This window comes from Callithrix jacchus, chromosome 14, assembly GCF_049354715.1.
Source record: "Callithrix jacchus isolate 240 chromosome 14, calJac240_pri, whole genome shotgun sequence".
In the NCBI taxonomy this organism is placed as follows: Eukaryota; Metazoa; Chordata; class Mammalia; order Primates; family Cebidae; genus Callithrix; species Callithrix jacchus.
Genome location: NC_133515.1, coordinates 50,043,601 through 50,065,295, shown reverse-complemented (window position 1 = coordinate 50,065,295; position 21,695 = coordinate 50,043,601). Strand labels below are relative to the sequence as shown.

The 21,695-nt window shown below is 36.4% G+C and overlaps 2 protein-coding genes across 17 annotated transcripts in view; one reads left to right on the top strand and one right to left on the bottom strand.

Moving 5' to 3' along the window:
• The window catches only part of UGP2 (UDP-glucose pyrophosphorylase 2), a 57,783-nt gene extending 50,033 nt beyond the window's left edge, over positions 1 to 7,750 (top strand). For all 11 annotated transcript variants that reach the window (XM_078349197.1, XM_078349195.1, XM_078349193.1 and 8 more), the window contains 6 exons: positions 107 to 240; positions 1,726 to 2,023; positions 2,522 to 2,719; positions 3,575 to 3,817; positions 6,275 to 6,379; positions 7,319 to 7,750. In XM_078349197.1, coding sequence (XP_078205323.1) covers positions 107 to 240; positions 1,726 to 2,023; positions 2,522 to 2,719; positions 3,575 to 3,817; positions 6,275 to 6,379; positions 7,319 to 7,426 — 1,086 coding nt within the window. In that variant the 3' untranslated portion in view covers positions 7,427 to 7,750. The remainder of the gene's footprint in view (positions 1 to 106; positions 241 to 1,725; positions 2,024 to 2,521; positions 2,720 to 3,574; positions 3,818 to 6,274; positions 6,380 to 7,318) is intronic.
• A 1,338-nt stretch (positions 7,751 to 9,088) lies between these two features.
• The window catches only part of VPS54 (VPS54 subunit of GARP complex), a 99,227-nt gene continuing 86,620 nt past the window's right edge, over positions 9,089 to 21,695 (bottom strand). For all 6 annotated transcript variants that reach the window (XM_035272432.3, XM_078349192.1, XM_035272433.3 and 3 more), the window contains 3 exons: positions 15,753 to 15,860; positions 13,758 to 13,852; positions 9,089 to 9,718 (listed from right to left, as the gene is read on the bottom strand). In XM_035272432.3, the coding sequence (XP_035128323.1) occupies positions 9,613 to 9,718; positions 13,758 to 13,852; positions 15,753 to 15,860 (309 nt within the window). In that variant the 3' untranslated portion in view covers positions 9,089 to 9,612. The remainder of the gene's footprint in view (positions 9,719 to 13,757; positions 13,853 to 15,752; positions 15,861 to 21,695) is intronic.

Sequence of the window (21,695 nt, the reverse complement as noted above, 5' to 3'; positions counted from 1 at the left end):
CATACAGATGATATTTTAGACATTTGTGATTTAACTATTAAGAATTAATTTTGCATTTTTGAGCAAAAGTAAGTCTGGGTAATTTAATTTTCATCTTCCTCCCTAGCATTTGAATAAAACCTACAATACAGATGTTCCTCTTGTTTTAATGAACTCTTTTAACACGGATGAAGATACCAAAAAAATACTACAGAAGTACAATCATTGTCGTGTGAAAATCTACACTTTTAATCAAAGCAGGTACAATGAGTAAAAATTTGATTCTGGGTGTCCTCCTGGGAAAGGACTGATCTTGTTTATAACGTAACAGTCTCAAGATGTACAGGTACTAAATATTGATGGTCACAAGTGGTTGATGCCCTTAAAAGCTAAGCATTTGTTGATAATGTGATTGTTATAATCATTCTTGTTTTCTAACTTCCAGTTCTTAAAATTCAGTCTGCTTGAGAGTCTGTTCTATGTCCAGAATATTTGGGGATAGCTTAAGCCTTTGCTTTCTGAGGGCATATTTGGTCTCCAAGTGGGTTTGTGAAAATCTTTTTACATTCCTATATTATTGATAACCTTCTTTCCTATGGAAAGGAATTTCTTCAACGTCCTAATGGGCTTGGGGTAATTTAATAAATTCTAGAGAAAATATTTGAGGAATATTGAGTAAAAAGGAAATGTAGATGATGAATTGTGACTAAAGGCCAGGAAACTGGAGAAATAAGGCTTCCATTTAAGGGATGGACATCAGTCCACATGAACTTGTACAGAAGGGACATTTCTAGGCTGGGTATGATGGCTCATGCTTGTAATTCCAACACTTTGGAAGGCCAAGAGAGGATTGCTTGAGCCCAGGAGTTTGGAATCAGCCTGGGCAACATAATGAGATCTCGTCTCTACAAAAAAAATTTTTTTTAATTAGCTGAGCATTGGTGGTATGCACTTGTAGCCCCAGCTATGTGGGATGCTGAGGTGGGAGGATCACTTGAACCCAAGAGGTCGAAACTGTAGTTAAACATGTTTGTGCTACTGCACTCCAGCCTAGGCAACAGAGTAAGACCCTATCTCAAAAATAAAATAATAATAAAAAAGAAGGGACATTTCTAAAGTTGTACCATTAGTTTGTTTGGTTGTTTTTAAGATCTATTTCCCATGGTTACTTTTTTTTTCTTTTACACCACAGATGTTTCGCCTTTATTTTCTGGTCTTCAGTCTGTTGCAATGCTAGCTCCTGTTTTCCTCTTGCCCTATCACCAGCTTTACCTGTGTTTTCACTAGCAGTGGGAAGCAGACATCTTAGAATGCTAACCTGGTGCTTATTTTCAGGGAAGGAAAGAGATCCACCCCTGAATATATCCATTTGTAAGAATGGGCAGTTTTTCTCAGATAGGTTTTCAGGGAAAAAGAACAATCCCACAACCAAGTAAGTTTGAGAAAATTTACTTGATATATCCTTCCTCTTGGAGACTCATAAAACATATTAATATCTTTGAAATATGATGGGTCCTTTCATCTGTATGACCACAGAGACTTGTTTTTGCAGCAGCTATCACCATCTAGAAAACAGATTTCAGACAACACAGATACTGACAGATTTTCTTAGATGGATTCACTTATAAAATTAGCTTATTGATAGACTCTGAAGTGAGATTTTATTTAACTTTAATGCATTATTTTATTTAAAGGTCTGAAATGCTCTACAGGGTCAATATTGAAAACAAACTTTTTTTTTTTAAGGTACCCGAGGATTAATAAGGAATCTTTACTTCCTGTAGCAAAGGACGTGTCTTACTCAGGGGAAAATACAGAAGCTTGGTACCCTCCAGGTCATGGTGATATTTACGCCAGTTTCTACAACTCTGGTTTGCTTGATACCTTCATAGGAGAAGGCAAAGAGTATATTTTTGTGTCTAACATAGATAATCTGGGCGCCACAGTGGACCTGTATATTCTTAATCATCTAATGAACCCACCCAATGGAAAACGCTGTGAATTTGTCATGGAAGTCACAAATAAAACACGTGCTGATGTAAAGGTAAATAGTGAGAGGAAGCAGTTTAGGGCTTCATGTTTTCACATTTCATAAGTTACAAAGTTAAAACCTTTTTTTATTTGAAAGTTTCTATTTTAAGCAACACATTTAACCACTTGGTGTCATAAGAAAGAGTGAGATGATATGGGGAATACTTTCCGTTCTGTTTGACATAATAGTATATATCATAAATCCAGAATAAATAGTATCAAAATCATCTTTATTTTTTTGGATAAGCTTCATCAGTAATTTTAATTAAAATAATTTCATATATATTGATGGCAAAAATCTGAAATATGTGAAACTTTTCAATAAAGTTGTCGAAACCTTTAATATTCTTGTAGTTGGGCATTTAAATGTTATTTCATTGTCCCTTTTATAAAAATTTACTCTTTCTACCTAATGTATTTATATATTTTTTATATTATCACTATCTTTGTACTTATAAAAAAATGCACTTGGGACAGATGTGGAGTCACTCACTATTTTCTGCCTTTCTAGGGCGGGACACTCACTCAATATGAAGGCAAACTGAGACTGGTGGAAATTGCTCAAGTGCCAAAAGCACATGTTGATGAGTTCAAGTCTGTATCAAAGTTCAAAATATTTAACACAAACAACCTATGGATTTCTCTTGGAGCAGTTAAAAGACTGCAGGAGCAGAATGCCATTGACATGGAAATCATTGTGAATGCAAAGGTAAGCCAAGGTTGTTGCCCATTAAGCTTCCTGGTTCCTAAGGTCATAGTAGGCTACACAAGACCCCACTGCCCACTCCCTCTGCCCCATCTATTCTATTGGTCACTCCCTTTTGCCTTTTCAGACTCTCTAGTTCCTAGCCCTGTCTTCCAGAATCTGCTGTCACCCCTCTAGTGTGCCAAGTTATGGTGCCCCTTATTTGACCCTGCATTGTGGTAGTGGCAAAAACACTGGGCTTCAAAATAGAGAACCTACATTTTCCTTGTTGCTCTGACACTCATAGGTCATTTGGCCATCAGTACTTTGCATGAGTTTTCTGAACCTATGGTTGTTTCTCATAAAATGGAAGTGATACTACTGAACAGAAGAGTTTTAAGACTATAAGAATTTGACATATGATAGATGTTTGATAAATGTCAGTTCTCAGAATTCTTTTTCTCGCCACGTGCGGTGGCTTATACCTGTAATCCCAGCACTTTGGAAGGCCAAGGCCAGCAGATCACTGAGGCCAGGAGTTTAAGACCAGCCTGGCCAACATAGTGAAACCCCATCTCTATTAAAAATACCAAAAAAAATTAGCTGGGCATGGTGATACATGCCTGTAATCCCAGCTACTCGGGAAGCTGAGGCATAAGAATTGCTTGAACCCAGGAGGCAGAGGCTGCAGTGAGCCGAGATCGTGCCACTGGACTCCAGCCTGGGTGAGAGAGCAAGACTCCATCTCAAAAAAAAAAGAAAAAATTTTTCCCATCAATGGATCTCTGAAATCACTTCCCAAATATTAACCTACAAGAAACTGATTTGTAGGTGCTTAAAACATCTGTTCTCTACTCCCCCACCCCTAATTTCTTACAGACTTTGGATGGAGGCCTGAATGTCATTCAGTTAGAAACTGCAGTAGGGGCTGCCATCAAAAGTTTTGAGAATTCTCTAGGTATTAATGTGCCAAGGAGCCGTTTTCTGCCTGTCAAAACCACATCAGATCTCTTGCTGGTGATGTCAAACCTCTATAGCCTTAATGCAGGATCTCTGACAATGAGTGAAAAGCGGGAATTTCCTACAGTGCCGTTGGTTAAATTAGGCAGTTCTTTTACAAAGGTATGTAACTATAAAGATATGTAAGTTCATATTTCTTAAATGTGTAATTATAAAGATATGACATATATGTGAATTGGAGACTAATTACCGTCTCTACTGCTGAACTGTTGTATTCCTCTGTCTTTGATAACTTTTAAAGGGAATTTACCATAGAAGATAAAGATTTACCTCACCTTTGAAACATGATTGCCATGGGGAGTAGAAAATAATCTTTAAATTTCAGGGCATTTTATATGTCTCTTCTAAGACTGATACTGCTTTCATCAGTGGGAAAAGGTTAATTCTGGCTTAAATACTTATTGAGCCCCTACCATGTGCTGGGCAGTGTGTTCTAGGTGCTAGGGATTTAGCAGCAAACAAAACAGACTTATCTTTGTCTTCATGGAATTGACATTCTAGTGGGGAAAGGATGATAAGTAAGTAAATGTATGGTATGCCAAGTGGTGGAAAATGCTATGGAGAAACATAAAGCGTGAAGGGAGAATAGGGAGTGCCTCAGGTGGGGAGGGGATTGTGTGATTTTACATTGTGTGGCCACAGGCAGCCTCATTGAGAAGTTGATTGGGTCTGATAAATGGGTATCTATTGCAAAAAGTGTTGTAGGCAGGTGAAGTAGCAAGTACAGTTAGTCCTCACTGTCATCAGTATGTTCTTGGAAACAGCCACATTAAGCAAAACAATGTATAACAATTTTACCATAGACTAAGTGATATAAACAGGAGTTCAGTTCCTACAGTTTATTTCTGGTCACAAAAATATCACCAAATTTTAAAATAAAAACCAAAACACTATTAAACATTGAAATAAATGTGAGCTATGCATACATTAGTAAGAACAAGATAATTCTTGACTCACTTATTCCAGTTCAAGGTCATGGGTTGACCAGAGCTTATCCCGGCAGCTCAAGGCACAAGGCTGGAGGCAACCCTGGAAAGGCCACCATCCCATCTCAGGGCACACTCATACACATCCACACTCATACTGGGACCATGTAGACATGCCAGTTCACCTAACATGCACGTTTTTGGGATGTGGAAGAAACCAGAATAGCTGGAGAAAACCCATACAGATGTGGGGAGAATGTGCAAACTCCACACAGACAGTAGCCCTGGCTGGGAATTTTTTTTCCCTCTCATTAACATTATAACAAAATAACACTGAACAAAACAGCACCATCGGTGGACCTGCTGTAAAACTCCACCCTACTCCAGCCTGGGTAACAAGAGTGAAACTGTCTCAAAACAAAAACAAAAAAAAACTCCACCCTAGCCTAAGTGAAATCCAAAAAATTTAATCACATGATTACTGAAATGTGACACTGAGCCTTTGTGGTTGGACTGTGTGGTCCTGCTCTGCCATCCAACTCTATTTTAGTCCTGGGTGTGGTCTGGTGCCACCTGCTGTGGATGTGTAGAATGCAGATGAGGAATTAAGTAGAAAACTATGAATGCATGTATCCTCAAAGTCAAATGAAGAAAATACTTCAAGAAAGTGGGAATTATTTGTCAAATGCTGCTGCTGCTGATTCAAGTAAGATGAGAATTTACTATTAGATTTATCAGTATGGAGGTTAGGGAGCCTCACAGGCATGGATTTAAGAGAATGAAAAAGGAGGAATTGGAGATATGAATGCAGAAATCTCACTCAAGAGTTTTGCCTTAAAGAAAAACAGATAAATGGGGCTATAGGTGAAAAGCAACATAGGATTCGAGGTTTTGTTTTTTTTTTTTTAAATGGGAGGATGTTTATACATTAATGAAAATTTTAATGCAGTCAGGAGGGAAAAAGCACTGAAGAGGGAGAATTCCTGAAACAACACTTGATGGGCCTTAAGAAGGGATCTGATGCACAATTCCAGTACCAGGAAGGCAGAGGTGGGGGCAAGGTGGTGGTGGTGGATAGAAACCAGTGAAAGTTTTCTGATTGCTCCTACTTTCCCAGCAAAATAGGTAATAGCTGGCACTATTTTAACTGAAATAGGACAATCTCTAATGCTTGCAAATCTAAGGAAATAAAAAGACAAACATAGTGATAATTTATAATAGTTTGTACTGTTGCTTTTCCTAAAATGTGCTCTAATTTTTCAGAATCCCACATATCCCCTAAAGCCCAGTTTCAGTCTAGCCTGCTTCAAATGCATGATCTCTTTTTTCAGTTAAATTCAAATTGTGTAAACTACTCATCTGGCTCTTGGCATGTTGGTTATCTTTTTTTTTTTTAAGCCTGATCTGCTCAACTATATTGTACATTGCTTGGTATAGTAACAATATTCATAGCTCCTGTCTCTCCGGCACAGCGTCTAGCATATGAGTGCTTAATAAATAGATGCTTCCCATAGAGGACCTGAGCTTGGCCATAAAATGTTTTTACACTTTAGTTAAACTTTCTTGTTAATGTTTTTCCTGTCTTTCTGTGAACCCATTTCAGACAGTTTTTATGTTTCTACTTTTCTGTAAGGTTCAAGATTATCTAAGAAGATTTGAAAGTATACCAGATATGCTTGAATTGGATCACCTCACAGTTTCAGGAGATGTGACATTTGGAAAGAATGTTTCCTTAAAGGTATATTGTTACAATGAAAATTGTATTTCTTACAGCTTTACAAAATAAGTCTCATTTTCTAGTCATAAATTTACATTTACTTTAAGGAATATTTGGTTAGTCTTAATTACAGTAGTATTTAAGCTGGCACTATTTTAACTGAAATGAGAATTTTTAAAATAGGATCACTATTAGCATTAGCTTCTTAAAGATGATTATTTGAATAAAAGAAAAAAAAACCTCATTTGTACTGAATATACTCATTAAAGGAATGTTATCACTGTAAGAATATTCATTTACATTACTGTAGTACTTGGGTACTGAGTATCATTCCAGCCTCATTTAAGAAATTGGAAGCAAATAGGGGTATATAAGTATTAAAGCTCACAACTAAAGAGACAATAGCTTTTTCCAAATCATATAATTTTTTAAAAATCTCCTAGATTTCATGTACTCTTCCCATTAAAGCTACTTACTTAAATGAAGATCCTGAAAAAGCAAATATGTATATTGAATTTTATTGCTGAGACAGACTGCCTCAAGACTTAAGACATGAAAAATCTTATCAGTAAACTGTTATAAAAACAACAGCAAAAGCCCTATGTGTAAATATAAACCAAGCACCTTTTAATTTCTTTATGAAGTTTGGCTAATGCTGGTGGCCTCGCAAGTAGGCCTTCAAAAGCGGGAGCTGTACATGCTGTGGTACCGGGTCGACTTCCCACACTGAGTACCACCTCTGACAAGGAGGCAGAGAACCTAGAACTACTCCCGGGATTGTTACAGAAGGACACATTACAATGTTCCTTAACTGTTGTTTTTCATGTTTAATATTGTTTATAAATACAGTTACTCCACTGTACAGAGTTCTACATAAACTTGATCATTATAAGATTATCAAATTGCATCTCAGTTGTAGTTGCAAGTACACTCTTGTATTTTGTTTTCTCTGTCACTTAGGGAACTGTTATCATTATTGCAAATCATGGTGACAGAATTGACATCCCACCTGGAGCAGTATTAGAGAACAAGATTGTATCTGGGAACCTTCGCATCTTGGACCACTGAAATGAAAAATACTGTGGACACTTTAATAATGGGCTAGTTTCTTACAATGAAATGTTCTCTAGGATTCTAAAATAAGCAGGTACTTTGCTATGTTACTGTACCCTGCAGTGTTGATTTTTAAAGTAGAGTTTTCTGCAGTATGCTTTTTAGTCTAAGAAAAGCACAGATGGAGCAATACTTTCCTTCTCTGAAGAGGATCCCAAAAGTTAGTTCATCTTAAAGTGCAATATTGTTTAATCTTAAAACTGGGGCAACTCTTTGAGCAGAAGCCTCAACGATGGTCACTCTGATGCTTGTGATTTCAAAAATAAAGCAGTGAAGCAATACTTGTGTACACTTGTACTTTTTATAATGCTAACTATGAAATGATGAAATAAAATGGTTTATTCTTGCTAAACAAACAACTGCTATATAGTTGGAAGATCTGCACTTGGAATATTTAAGTATTCACTGGCTAGTTACCTAGAGAGTAATTTTTGGCATTTCTAAGAATGTTAATTATACCATTCTTTCCATAGTAATTAAACTGAAGGTATTTAATACCTTTCATCTAGTTCTAAAGCTGGGATGCCTGCCATGCTTTCCACAAACTCTCCATTTATTGAAACAAAGTGGCATTTATTTTCCTAGCTGACAGGGGTGGGCAAAGGGAAGGCATTTCTTTCACATCCTTGTACTCTTCTATAAGTGAGGTAGGGGGTATAGCTTCATAAAAAGTTCCCTTCCCCTTAAGCTTCATTTCTTGAAGCTTGTTTATAATCACTGAAAAATGATCATTAATAATCTTTGCTATCAGGTCTCCTGGTAGTTGAATTTATGCCTTTTCTTTAAATTCATCCATACTTGTTTTGAGTAGGCTGCTTTTTTAAAAGTTCACTATATACCATTTTTTAAAAAAGTTACCTTTTAAAGTCTGGTAATTTTTTACAGCTTTATTTTAGACAGTTTAAGAACCAATGACATACCTCTTTAATGATAAAGGAAAGAAAACAAGCTTTCCTTTTAAGAAACTGAAGAGCACAAAATAAGTCTGTTTCATTGTACATAATCACCACAGGATATTAGGCACTCTGACAGAGTTAGGCAAGATTCTTGGTGTGAGGTGAGGCACAGGCACTTTCATTTGTAGAGTGCTGCTGATTCTAATTTTGAAGGTAGGTATTATAAAAGTCTTGTCACCTTATTTCTGGCCCCAACACAGCAGGCTATATTTTAAAAGTTCTGTTTCTCCCTGGTCTTCATTTGTATACACATCCAAAGTGACCTAAAAACAAGGATTCAAGGGGGGCCATACTTCATATGTTATCTAAATGTTAAAATGAGAACTCAAAAGTAGGCAGATTATATGAATACAGATTCTTACCTCTGCTAGAAATAAAAAGAAAAAAACCACCCCAACCCTTCATAGATACTTTTATAAAAATACAGATATTAAACTGTAACCTTTTATATACCATTTCTGAAAAGTATTTAAATTAGTTGCATAAATAGATGCTAGTGTCTTATTCTTTTAAGTATTACTTCTAATCAGTCTTTCAGGTATTTAGACAGCTCTGGAAGACTTTACCCAGTTGACACACGGTGGTAGTAGAAATATTCATATGCAACACACAAAGCCTGAAACTTGACATTGGTCACTAAAACAAAAATTGAGTTCCTAAATCCAAGCAATCAAAAGATGTTTATTTTTTATAGAAAGATCTGTAAAAAAATAATTTTTTAAACAGCTTTACTTTCATAGAGAAAACTTTCTACAGAGTTTGACTAAGATTTTAAATTGTACCATCATTAAATAAGGTGGGACACCATATGAATTTCATTGCACTGGAAGAAATGCAGAGCATTTTTTAATATAAAGTATACAGAGCATTCTAGTCAACTACAGCTGTGTTACAGCTATGTGTTCTTTTGGATTTGGTCCAAAGAAACCTGAGTCTGTTTCCAGAGAGAATGAAAAATGTCATAGACACCTGATCAGTTACTCCTCACTGTAGGATGCACAAGAATGACTTCCTTGTAGATCCCACTGAATCTACTTTCCCAACACTGATACTTTCCTTTTTCCCATCCCCCACCCCAGTTCACTTTATGTTTCAGGTTGAATTCTCAAATCACAGGCATCCAGATTTTCTTCATGACAAACACATCCCATGGTCAGATGAACTACCCAGTTTTCCAGTATGATATCACCTCTTCTGTTCCCAAATTTCGGCCATATTTAGGTCCAAATCTTTAAGGCCTTTTAAGGCTTGAAGATTTCCAGTGTAAAAAGCTACATCTGCTGTGACCAACCTAAATAATGGAGAGAAAATTATTTTTAAATCTCAAACTTTCTATTAGATAATTAAAGTAACAGTGCTCACTGAGTCAGAATTCTATCCTAGCTGCTAGAGTATCATCTAAAATTCAGATTTCCTAGTGTCCAAATGTCAACATATTTCTCTTAGCAGGATTCCTGCTATCAACAAGAAGGTCATTTAATGCTGTATTTCAATAATAAATATTTAGAAAATGAATAAACCAATGCATGTTGGAGTCAGTTTCATTATAATTTCAGCCCAAGAAAATCAGATTTATCTTAAAACAGTATGAATTAAAATACAGAGAAAACAACAGGTTAATCTAAAATGTTTTTGATTGGTTAGTGCTGGAGTATAGGTGTGTTGACTAAAAGAGTAACTCAAGGGAAACGCAGGCTAGGTTTGTTAAGTGCCATCTAAGGCATTAAATACAGGCTGGTATTCATGTATATATGGGCTACTAGATGTTTCTTTAAAAACCAAAGAGAAACAGGAAAGAACATGAATAAGAAGTCACAGACAAAAACATCTGAATAACCAATAAACTGTGAAAAAATGGTAAACCTCAGGAAAATGCAAATCAAAACAATTCCCCATCCGACTGGCAACAACTAAGAAATCTAGCAGCAAATGTTGGCAAGATGCGGGATCAGAAATTCTCACAAACTACTCCACTAATGTGGGAGCATTAACTTGGTACAGCCACTTTTAATACCTAGCAATATGAAAATGTGTATTAACTCCAATTCACCTATAGGTGTATGCCCTGAAGGCATGGTCCTTAGACATGTATGAGGATCTTCAGTATGGCATGGTTGTAATGGAAAAAAGTAATAACAGCAATTTATCACTAGGGGAAATGTTTAATTTACATATGGCTGATTCATGGCGAGAAGCAGTGGCTCATCCCTGTAATCCCAGCACTTGGGGAGGCTGAGGCAGGAGGTTCACCTGAGCTCAGGAATTTGAGACCAGCCTGAGCAACAGAGCAAGACCTTATGTCTACAAAAAAAAATTTTTTTAACTAGCTGGGTGTGGTGGCACATGCTGGTAATCCCAGCTACTGGGGAGTCTATGGTGGGAGGACTGCTTGAGCCACTGAGGTTGAGGCTGCAGTGAGCCATGATCACACCACTGCCCTCCAGCCTGGGTGACCAGGAGACCCTCTCTCAAAAAAAAAAAAAAAAAAAAAAGAAAAGTTGTTTGATGTGATGGAATATTACACAGCAGTCAAAAATAGACTACTTCCATGTATCAACAAAGATAAATCAGTAAAAATGCCTAGTACAAAGCAAGAAAGCAAGCTGCATATATGCAATATACCATATAAGTAAATTTACAAAACAGTACTACATATTTTTCATAAACCTAGGTATAATAAATAGACTAAAAGAATATAGACTAAATTCACTGGAAATGTTGCCTAAAGACTGGGAGAAAAAGGGAATGGGACTGCAGTTGGGGTGCAAAGGTGTACTTCAGCTTCATTTGGAATGTAGTTTTTTGAATGCCATTTTAAAAATACAATAAACATTTTTTTTCAAGTGAAAATGATTGTTGATCAATTCTGGGTATTAGAAATATAGTTTATTATTCTCTGTATGTCTCTTTTTTAAAAATATCTTAAAATAGAGGGGAAAAATCACATTAAAAAGTATAGGACAGGGCTGGACTGGGCACAGTGGCTCACACATTTACTCCCAGCACTTTGGGAGGCCGAGGTGGGCAGATCACCTGAGTTTGAGGTCAGGAGTTTGAGACCAGCCTGGCCAACATGGTGAAACCCTGTCTCTACTAAAAATACAAAAAATTAGCCAGGCATGGTGGCATGTGCCTGTAATCCCAGCTACTCGGAGGCTGAGGCAAAAGAATTCCTTGAAGCTGGGAGGTGGAGTCTGCAGTGAGCCAAGATCACACCGCTGCACTCCAGACTGGGCAACAAGCCATACTACATCTCAAAGAAAAAGAAAAAAAAAAAGTACAGGGCTGGGAGAGGGAGAAATAAGAAGCAGTAGTGAAAACGTTTGGAGTAGTGAAAATCTGTAGTGAAATGTTTGGAACTAGATAGAGGTGGTGGTTATGCATCATTGTGAAGACAATAAATGCCACTGAATTATTCACTTTAAAATGGTTAATTTTATGTTACATGAATTTCGCCTCAAAAAAAGTCAAAAGAAAAGCTACATTTTTAGAGCAATTTCAGAAACAAAAATTCCTTTTAAGCGGGCAGTGTATGTCCTTGGCTAAAGAGAAGAGGTTAATCTTCAGGCATCTTACAAACACATGAACTGACTTACAAATGATGAGTTTCTGTTAGTAGGTGACAGTGAGGATCTCTAAGGTCAGACTGACCCCCAAATAGCTATATTAAGAAAGAAAACAATAGCTAACAAGTTAGCTTGGATGCTTCACAACTACTGGTCTGCAAAAGCCAACTAACCAACCCAGATTTAGTTATGGGGATAAAAGTAAAAGGGTATGAGGGGGGTAGGCCTTAAAAATATTATTAGCTTTTATTGAACAGCCTCTTTATAGTACAGTATACATCTTTATCAAGAGTCACTAAGTTTCTAATATGCTATCATCTCTTCAGGAGCAGAACATTCAATAGCAGGTCCCTTATGTATGTACCATTTGTATCATCTGACATCAAGTGAGAGATATACACAGTGTCACCCACATGATGTTCTTGCTGAAAATATTTGACTCTATGTACGTTTAATGCTATTAAATTAATGTTGATTTCTTAGGTGGGGTTCAGGTATCATGATTGTGTAAAAATGTCCTTGTTTCTAGAGACACATGTCAAAGTATTTAGGGGTTAAAGTTATGATGACTGCAGCCTACTCTTGGATGTTTGGCAAAAAGAGGAGGTATGGGGTAGGAGGGAGAAGGAGCAAGAGTGGCAGGAAGAATGTGGCAGAATTTTAATAGTTGATAAATCTAGGTAAGAGGTATTCAGTGTTCATCATTGTCCTTTAACTGTTTCATGGCTTTGAAATTTTTGAAAGCAAATAATTCTTTAAAAAGAAAAAGAAGAATCAGGTAAAAAGAGACAGTATCATTCTTGCGTAAAACTCTTAAATTCAGCCTGGCTAACAGATTCAGCAGAATGAAGCTTTCACATAGCCTTTTGCAAAATCGATTCACTGTACTTTTTAAATGGCAGGGCCAACTTCTGATCCCAACATACATTTTTTCATTTGCCATTTGTCCTTATAAGTTTGAAATTTAAGGCTGAAATTCCTTTAACAGGGAATAAAATTTTATTCCTAAAAACTCTAACACACCAAGGAACTGATATTAAAATGTAACTAAATGATTGGTGCTTAAAATTTTGTAAAATCTCTTCCCCATATCTTTATCTATATTAGTCTTCACAAAAATCCTGTTAAGGAAACTTTTATCATCATCCCTATTTTCAAATCTAAAAAACCTAAGCTGAGGGAAAGTGAGTGATTTGGCCAAAGTTATACAGCTAGTAAGTGACAGAACTAGAACTTAACCCAAGTTTTCAGATTCTAAATCCTACATTTTCTCTTTTATGTACTATGCTATTTTAACAGTAATATATACAATTTTATCAATAGCTTACAATAAAATATATACATATACTTACTTTTCATAACCTTGTGAAGGAATTAAGACAGACTTCATCCTTGTTATTTTATAAATCTGGCACAGAGGTTAAGTGACATTCACATGGTCACACAGCTACTAAGTAGAACTTTGAATCCTGTTTAAATAGGGTACTGGGTATCTAAGGAAGTGCCACTAACTCACACTGCCTCAAAACATATATAAGGTCGGGTAAGTAATTGTCCATGTATAAACCACTTTTAGATAGGTAGATAGAAACAGAGATCGTTTCTACAGGGGAAAAAAAAACCCACAAAAGCTTGCTGATTTTACAGCTTTGGTCTCCAATATGATTATAGTAGAAAAGGATGGCATAAAGAATCAAAACTGATCATTAAAACAATTTGATATAGGAGTATATTGTAAAAATGTTTAAAAGAAAAAAAACATACCCATTTTGAGGTCCTCCATCATTTATCACATTTAAGTGAGATAATTGCTTTTTCAAGTGGAGTTTATAACTTGCATTAATTCTTAAAAATAACATCTGAAAAAGAAATAGAGCCATTTCTTTAAATTTTACTGAAATAGAAGATGTAAGTATCTGAGTTATCAATATTATTTAGAGAAAGTATTTTTAAAAACCAAACTCTTTCCTTTGGCATATACTTTTAAAATCTCCTCTGAAAGTATTCTATTGCTATTTCACTACACTTTTTCTCCTTAGTTGGATAAAACTTTTTACCCTTCTTAGCAGTACTCCTTGTTGGAAAAGTTCCCATAAGTGGGATCAACTGTGACAGGTAGAAATAATAAAAAGCAATGGGGAATTTTGTAATATGTTAAGTAGGAACTTAATAGGGGGAAAATGTTACAATGATAGAGGCAAAGATACCTTCATACTTATAATCTAGTAAAATCAAAGTATTTTATTGTTTTTGTATGCAGAGTTTTCATGCAATGACTCAATATTTCTTTGGGAAATACCTAACCTAAAATCATATGCAATGAATTTATGAAATGATTTTGTGAAATAACGTTTTCTGTGGGAAAAATATATATAATACTCTATGGACGTTTTGTGGAATTACTAGTGTTCAAGTGGCAACAGTGACATAAAATAACATTTGCCCAGCCTGACAAGGGTACCCTTTAAATTACACTGCATATAAAAACACATTAAGTACCTGTATGCCCAGCTCTCTGACCTGGCTAAGTCTTGCTCTAGAATTAGAACTCAGATGGTAAATCCAGAAGGTCAGAATGTCAGTGGTGGAGGATTTTACATGTGAAATGGAAAAGATGGCTTAGCTAAGAAGAAATTAGAAGGAAAAAGGAGACAACCCTAGTGTGTACACATTTTATGGCTCCCTTTCAGTCCTCAGTGAGTCCCAAAGGAGTTACAAGACATTTATTCATGAGTTTGGTATGATTTATAAAAACCTAGAGAAGCATGAAGAAAATGGTAATAGCTAGTACAGGATGGAAGTCTGAGGAGGCATAGGAAAGGAGACAAGCAGGAACAAGAGTAGGCAAGAGATACTAAGAAAGCCACCCTCTGCTCCCAAATACCATTTCTACACACTCAACCAAGTAAGAGAGTAACTGAAATAAACTTGTCTGAATTGCAAAAATCTCAGTGAAAGTTAAATTCATTAGTCATAAAGCAATTAGACTTTAATATTATGCCACTTACTCTACAAATTAGGCATACCTATTACGGAGGAAATAAGCTAAGATTGACTTAAAAAAAAAAAAAGACTGGTTAAAAAAAAGGGAACACTGAAAACTTTAAAGGTCCAGGAGAGGGAAACAAAGTGTAGAGGGTAAGATTGTTACTGAAGAATGAAGAGAAGTCTGTGATAATACTGTTGTAGGGGAATACAGTAGAGATAGAAGGGTGGATACTTCATAGCTGAGAGGTGCCAAAGACTCCTCCACCCTGCATTTTGCTTTTTATCCTGGTTTGTCTTTAACTACCTATCACTTATGTTGATCTAACAATAAAGCAGATTGATTAATTACACGTGTTAATCTTATCAACTCTATCACTAATTCTTTCCATATCCAATTTGAATTACAATCACAGTAACATATTTTGCTACTCATTGATAAAGGCAAACTCTGATTTTCAAAAGAACAGTGTAATAAATGATGTAAGTAGAATCTGGGACTATTGATAATGGACAAATAAAAAACCTACTTTTTAGAATTATCATATATAGTAAAGTTATAGCTCTGGTCTCTTACTGCAAGGAGTACTCTGAAATGAGAAATTTTTATCCATGTTTTATATTACATTGTTAATATAACAACGTAAAAAAATGATAATCATATTGGAACATGAACAGCTTAACTATGCCAAAAGCATGTAAAAACACCGCAATTCTGCACAGATATTGTATGTTATATATACATGAGTAGTTTTAGGAATTACTTATACCCACCTGTGTTTGTTCTTCTGGAAGGAGATCAAATATAGCTTCATGCATTTTTGTCATTTGCTTACAAATATTCCTGAAACAGGCAGAGGGAACGGGAGCCTTTACCTCATACTGGTAGGAAAAAATAATGAGAATTATGTTCATGTCCTCTGAATTGCATACTGTCTCCACCATTCCCAGAGACATACATATATTTACTGTCCCTCCACATATCCAATTCTGGTATAGTACTGTAGCTTCCACTTTTCAAATGTGATCTGCGCTACTCATACAAATCTCGAGAACATTTCATTCAATACCTTAATCCATTTGGAAGAAGCTAAACTAGCTTAGTGGCTAAGAACACAGGCTGCTTCCAATCTTAAAACAGACTTCTGGGTTCAGATCCCAACTCCTCCAATTCTAAGCTTTGTGATGTTGGGCAAGTTACTTAATTTCTCTATCTCAAAGGGCTGCTGTGAGGATTAAAAAAAGAGGACTCATAAAAACACAAAACAGTGCTTGATACAAAATACTCAAAAAAATGTTAGCTAGTAATCTGGCTCAGTATACAATATAGCCCCTTCAAATAAACAGATTATGTTTTAAACATGCATTTAAAAATTAGCCGGGGTGTGATGGCAGGTGCCTGTAATCCCAGCTACTCAGGAGACTGAGACAGGTGAATCACTTGAACCTGGGAGGTGGAGGTTGCAGTGAGCTGAGATATTGTGCCACTGCACTCCAGCCTGGGAGACAGTTGTGAAACTGTCTCAAAAAAAAAAGAATGTGTCAACATGATCATACCTGAAATCAAAAGAAAAATCTGACAAAATTAAAATGTTCTTTTTATTTTGTAGGTGGGTCAATATAGTAATCATATTTTACCCTAACACTAAAGTAAAGGAAGACTTTTTCAGCAAGGTTCTATGCTGAAAATTTAAACTTAGGTAAATTTGTTTTACTATTCCTACAAATGAAACAATATGGTAGTATGACTTTAAAAACCCATCTTTTGGCTTAGAATTCACACAGCTGAAATTATATACCATTTTATTTATAAGACAAATTTGGGCTAAATATATTTTAAATGTACTAATTTTATATTAGTATATTTCATTAAAATGTACTAATATACACTAGTTTATCAAAATGAGACAAGCTCCAATAAAATGCTGTAAAAGAACCACGTACAGATCACCATGTGACTGAATTAAGTAAGCAAAGTTGTGACACCCAAAAGTTTTTCTCTCTTCACCCTAGAAATATATCAAACATTCTCTTATCTTTTTATCTTTTTTATTAATAACAGCTTTGAGATATAATTCACTTACCATAAAATTCATTATTTTAAAATACAAAATTCAGTGGGTTTTAGTAAATTCATAGTCATACAACTATTACCGCTAATTTAGAAACATTTTCATTACCTCCAAAAGAAATTCCAAACCCAAAAGTTGTACTTCTGCACTCTCCCATTTCCCCAGCCCCTAGCAACCACCAATCTACTTTCTGTCTCTGTGAATTTGCTTATTCTGCACATTTCATGTAAATGGAATCATACAATATGTGGCTTGTAACTGGCTGCTTTCCTTAAACATAATGCCTTTGTTTATGAATGAATCGGTACTTCATTTCTTTTTTATTTTTATTTATTTAGTTGTTTGTTAGTTATTTTTAGAGATAGCATCTCACTCTGTCACCCAGGCTAATGTGCAGTGGTATGATCATAGCCCACTGGAACCTGGAACCCCTGGGCTCAAGCAATCCTTCCACTTTAGACTTCTGAGTAGCTAGGACTACAGGCATGCACTACCACACCCAGCTTAAGCACTTCAATTCTTTTTATGGCTAAATCACATTCAGTTTATGGACATACCACATTTTGTTTATCCTTTCATCAACTGATGGACATCTGGGTTGATTCCACTTTTTGATTATGAATAATGCTATTAGGAACATTCATGTACAGGTTTTTGTGTGAACAAATGTTTTCAATACACTTGGGTATATACATAGTAGGAGAATTACTGGATCATATGTTAACTCCATGTTTAATCTTTTGAGGAAATGCCAAACTGTTTTCCAAAGTGGCTGCACCATTTTATAGTATCACTAGCAATGTATGCAGGTTTTAATTTATTCTCCACATCCTCATCAACACTTGCTATTTTTTTAAATTTTAGCCATCCTAATATGTATAAAGTATTATTTATGGTAACATCCTCTTAACTACCCCCTGTACTGCGTTGAATAGTGTCCCCTCAAAAATTCATGTCCACCTGGTACCTCATGACATCATAATGGATTAGAGTGGGACCTAAATCCACTGACTGGTGTCTTTACACAAGAAAGAAATTCAGACACAGAGACACACACAGAGTCAAGGCAACCATGTGAAGACAAGGCAGAGATACCAGCACAAGGCAACTACAAGCCAAGGAATGCCAAGGACTGACAACAACCACCTGAAGCAGGAAAGAAGCAGGGAAGAATTCTTCCCAGGAGCCTTCAGAGGGAGCAGAGCCTGGCCCACACCTTCATTTCAGACTTCTAGGCTCCAGATTGGGAAAAGAACAAACTTCTGTTATTTTAAGTCACCCAATTTGTGGTAAATTATTATGGCAGCCCTAAAAACCTAAGATATTCCCCCTAAACCTTCCTTCACCTCTGCTTTTCCTAAAGGTACTATTCTTCCCATATTACCTTTACAGTCACCTAAATTCCAGATTGTACTTCTTTACTCTCAATTTATAAAATTTGGTTGCTGACACCGTCTAACTACCTTCCTCTACTAACTGTATAACACTCTTCTGAAAGTGTGTATATATGTACGTGTGTGTGTGTGTGTGTGTTTGAGTGTGTACGTATTCTTGAATGAATGCATCAGATTCACTACTACTTGGAGTGTACAAAGATGAATCAATGACAGTCCCTTTGGAGGGATAACTACATAAGAGCTGGTTGGTGTTCCAAAAAGTGGACAATGAATGCTATGGGAACTCAAGTGAAGAACATTTATTTACACAATGATGTCTAATGGCTTCCTAAGCTGCACACCTGAGCTGTTCAGTCTTCAAAGGGAAAAAAACAGGCGAAAGTATTCCAAATAGAGGACATACCATATCATCTCAAATCTGTTTTATATACTATCTGATTAATACTTCTAAAGTATAATTCTAGTCATATGATTCATTTATTAAAAAACTTTTGGGTCCTACTTTAAAATCTAGAAAGCTGTAAATAGAACATTGCTACTACCTTAACAATACAAAAAAACTGAGATAATCTATAAAATCATAATTTTTCTTAAATCCACCAAAGAACAGAGATCAGGGGAACCAAGGGAACTAATTCTGAAGACTGAGAAGGCCCTTTGAGGAGAGGTGATACACAGAAACTGTCCACTTTTGGCAGAGCATAAAAAGAAGAGGTAACCACAAGAGAAGCAAGTCAAGAAGAAAATAACTAACATTTTAACAAATTCCTAAAGGCCAAACATGGGCTAAAATATATTTAGGATAATTGAAAACCCTAGCCACAAGGGGAATTTGCACTCATGTAGAACTTTATTCTATGGCCTCCAGGAGGTACTCAGAAGAAACAGGAGGATCAAAGGGAGAAGACCATATAGATCCACTCTCAGTAGCACAGTTTTCAGGAAGTGATTAGTTGCCACAAGAGAAAAGAAACAAATGCCATCCATTTCCCCCAAACCCTATTCTCATACAAAGCAAAAGGCCTGTCACTGAGAAGGGGAAGCAAACTCTAACCACTGGGGTCACTGTGTGAAGGCAGGAACAAAATATGCCTGCTCATGGGCTGGGAACGGTGGCTCACGCCTGTAATACCGGCACTTTGGGAGGTCAAGGCAGGTGGACCACCTGGAGTCAGGAATTTGAGACCAGCCTGGCCAACATGGTGAAACACCATCTCTACTAAAAATACAAAAATAGCTGGGCATGGTGGTACATATCTCTAATCCTAGCTACTCAGAAGGCTGAGGCAGGAGAATTACTTGAACCCAGGAGGCAGAGGTTGTAGTAAGCTGAGATCATGCCATTGCACTCCAGCCTGGGCAACAAAAGTGAAACTCCTTAAAACGAAACAAAAAAACATGCCTGCTCCTGGAGGAAGGGAAACAAGCACCTGAAGTCCAAGATCTTGCACCAATAAAAGCAGAGGTTGCCAGCAGAAGTATGGGTTCCACATTTAGGGCCCAGGTATACAGGCTCTACCTAAGGTGGAGACCAGACAAGAAGAACTAATATTTCCCCTATTACCCTTAAAAGTCCAGCACTGAGGCTCTGTAGTGCAGGTGTAGTTATACAGAGATGACCGAAACATGATGGTGAAACAAATGCTGAGAAAAAACCTTTAACAACACCTCAGGCCCTACATTAAACATAAGGTAATAGCAGCCAGCTACTGAAGGAGTTGGAAGCCTCGGGTGTACTAAGGATAACAATAGCAACAACAAAATGGAAACCTAGCTTGGTTATTGAATAATTAGATTCAATCTGTAACAAAAACAGCCTGAGAGAAGAGGCATGTCCATTTCCACACTTAAACACTATCTAGCTCACAGTCTCTACTATTCTTCTACATACAAGGTTCAGCAAAATTACAAAATACACAAAAAAGTAAACAATATCCCACTGTCAAGAAATAAAGCAACCAACAGAAACAGACTCAGAGATAATCCAGATGTTGAAATGATCAGAGGGGGAAAGAAAAATAACTGATTAGGCCAGGTGCAGCAGCTCACGTCTATAATCCCAGCACTTTGGGAGGCTGAAGTGGGTTGATCACCCAAGGTCAGGAGTTCAGACCAGCCTGGCGAAAATGGCAAAACCCCATCTCTACTAAATATACAAAAATTAGCTGGGTGTGTTGGCACATGCTGATGATCCGCCTACTACAGAGGCTGAGACACAAGAATTGTTTAAACCCAGGAGGTGGAGGTCGCAGTGAGCTGAGATCGCTCCACTGCACTACAGCCTGAATGAAAGAGTGAGTCTCTGTCTCAAAAATAAAACAAAAAATAAAGTAAAATAAAAAATAAAATAACTGATTAACATGTTAAAGGATCTAATGAAACAGAAATCTCAAAACAGAAAATGAAACTATAAAAAAGGAAACACACAACAGGACCAAGAAGTGCAGAAGAAACTCAAGTATGATCAAAAACACACGAAACTTAGACACATCATAGTCAAACTGCTGAAAATTAAAGACAATATTTTGAAAGGAAGTAGAGTGAAAAGAGACCTTACAAAGTAATGTCTCAGGAACAAAGAATGACAGCAGACTTCTTGTTGAAAACTGTGCAAGCCAGAAGACAACTGACCTGAATTCTAAATCTAGCAAAAAATCTTTGAAAAATGAAGAGGAAATACAGCCTTTTTCAAACAAAAACTGAAGCAATTCATTCCTGGAAGGTATATATACAAGAAATATTAACTGAAGGTATAAGATGGATCCAAGCAAAGTAACAAAGAGCTCCAAAAATTTACCCTCATTTTTCATAAAAATGGGGATAAATACATAAGGCATGGTTTTCCTCATTTTTATCACCTTAAAAGATAACTGACAGTCTAAAGCAAAAATGGTGGCAAGATATCATGGATTTTATAAAATACATAGAAGTAAAATGCACGACAACAATGGCACACAATAGGAGAGGAAGACAACAGGTATCCTGCCATAAAGTTCTTATACAATCAGGAAAGTAATGTAATCATATTATTTAAAGGTAGACTTAAAGATGTATGTTATAATCCCTAGAGCGGCCACTAGAAACGAACACAGAAACATAGTTAGTACAGCAATTTTAAAGATAAACAAAATGTAACTAGAAAAAACCATTCAATCCTACTTCTGGGCAAGATGGCTGAATAGGGACAGCTCTGGTCTGCGGCTCCCAGTGAGATCAACTCAGAAGGCAGGTGGTTTCTGCATTTCCAA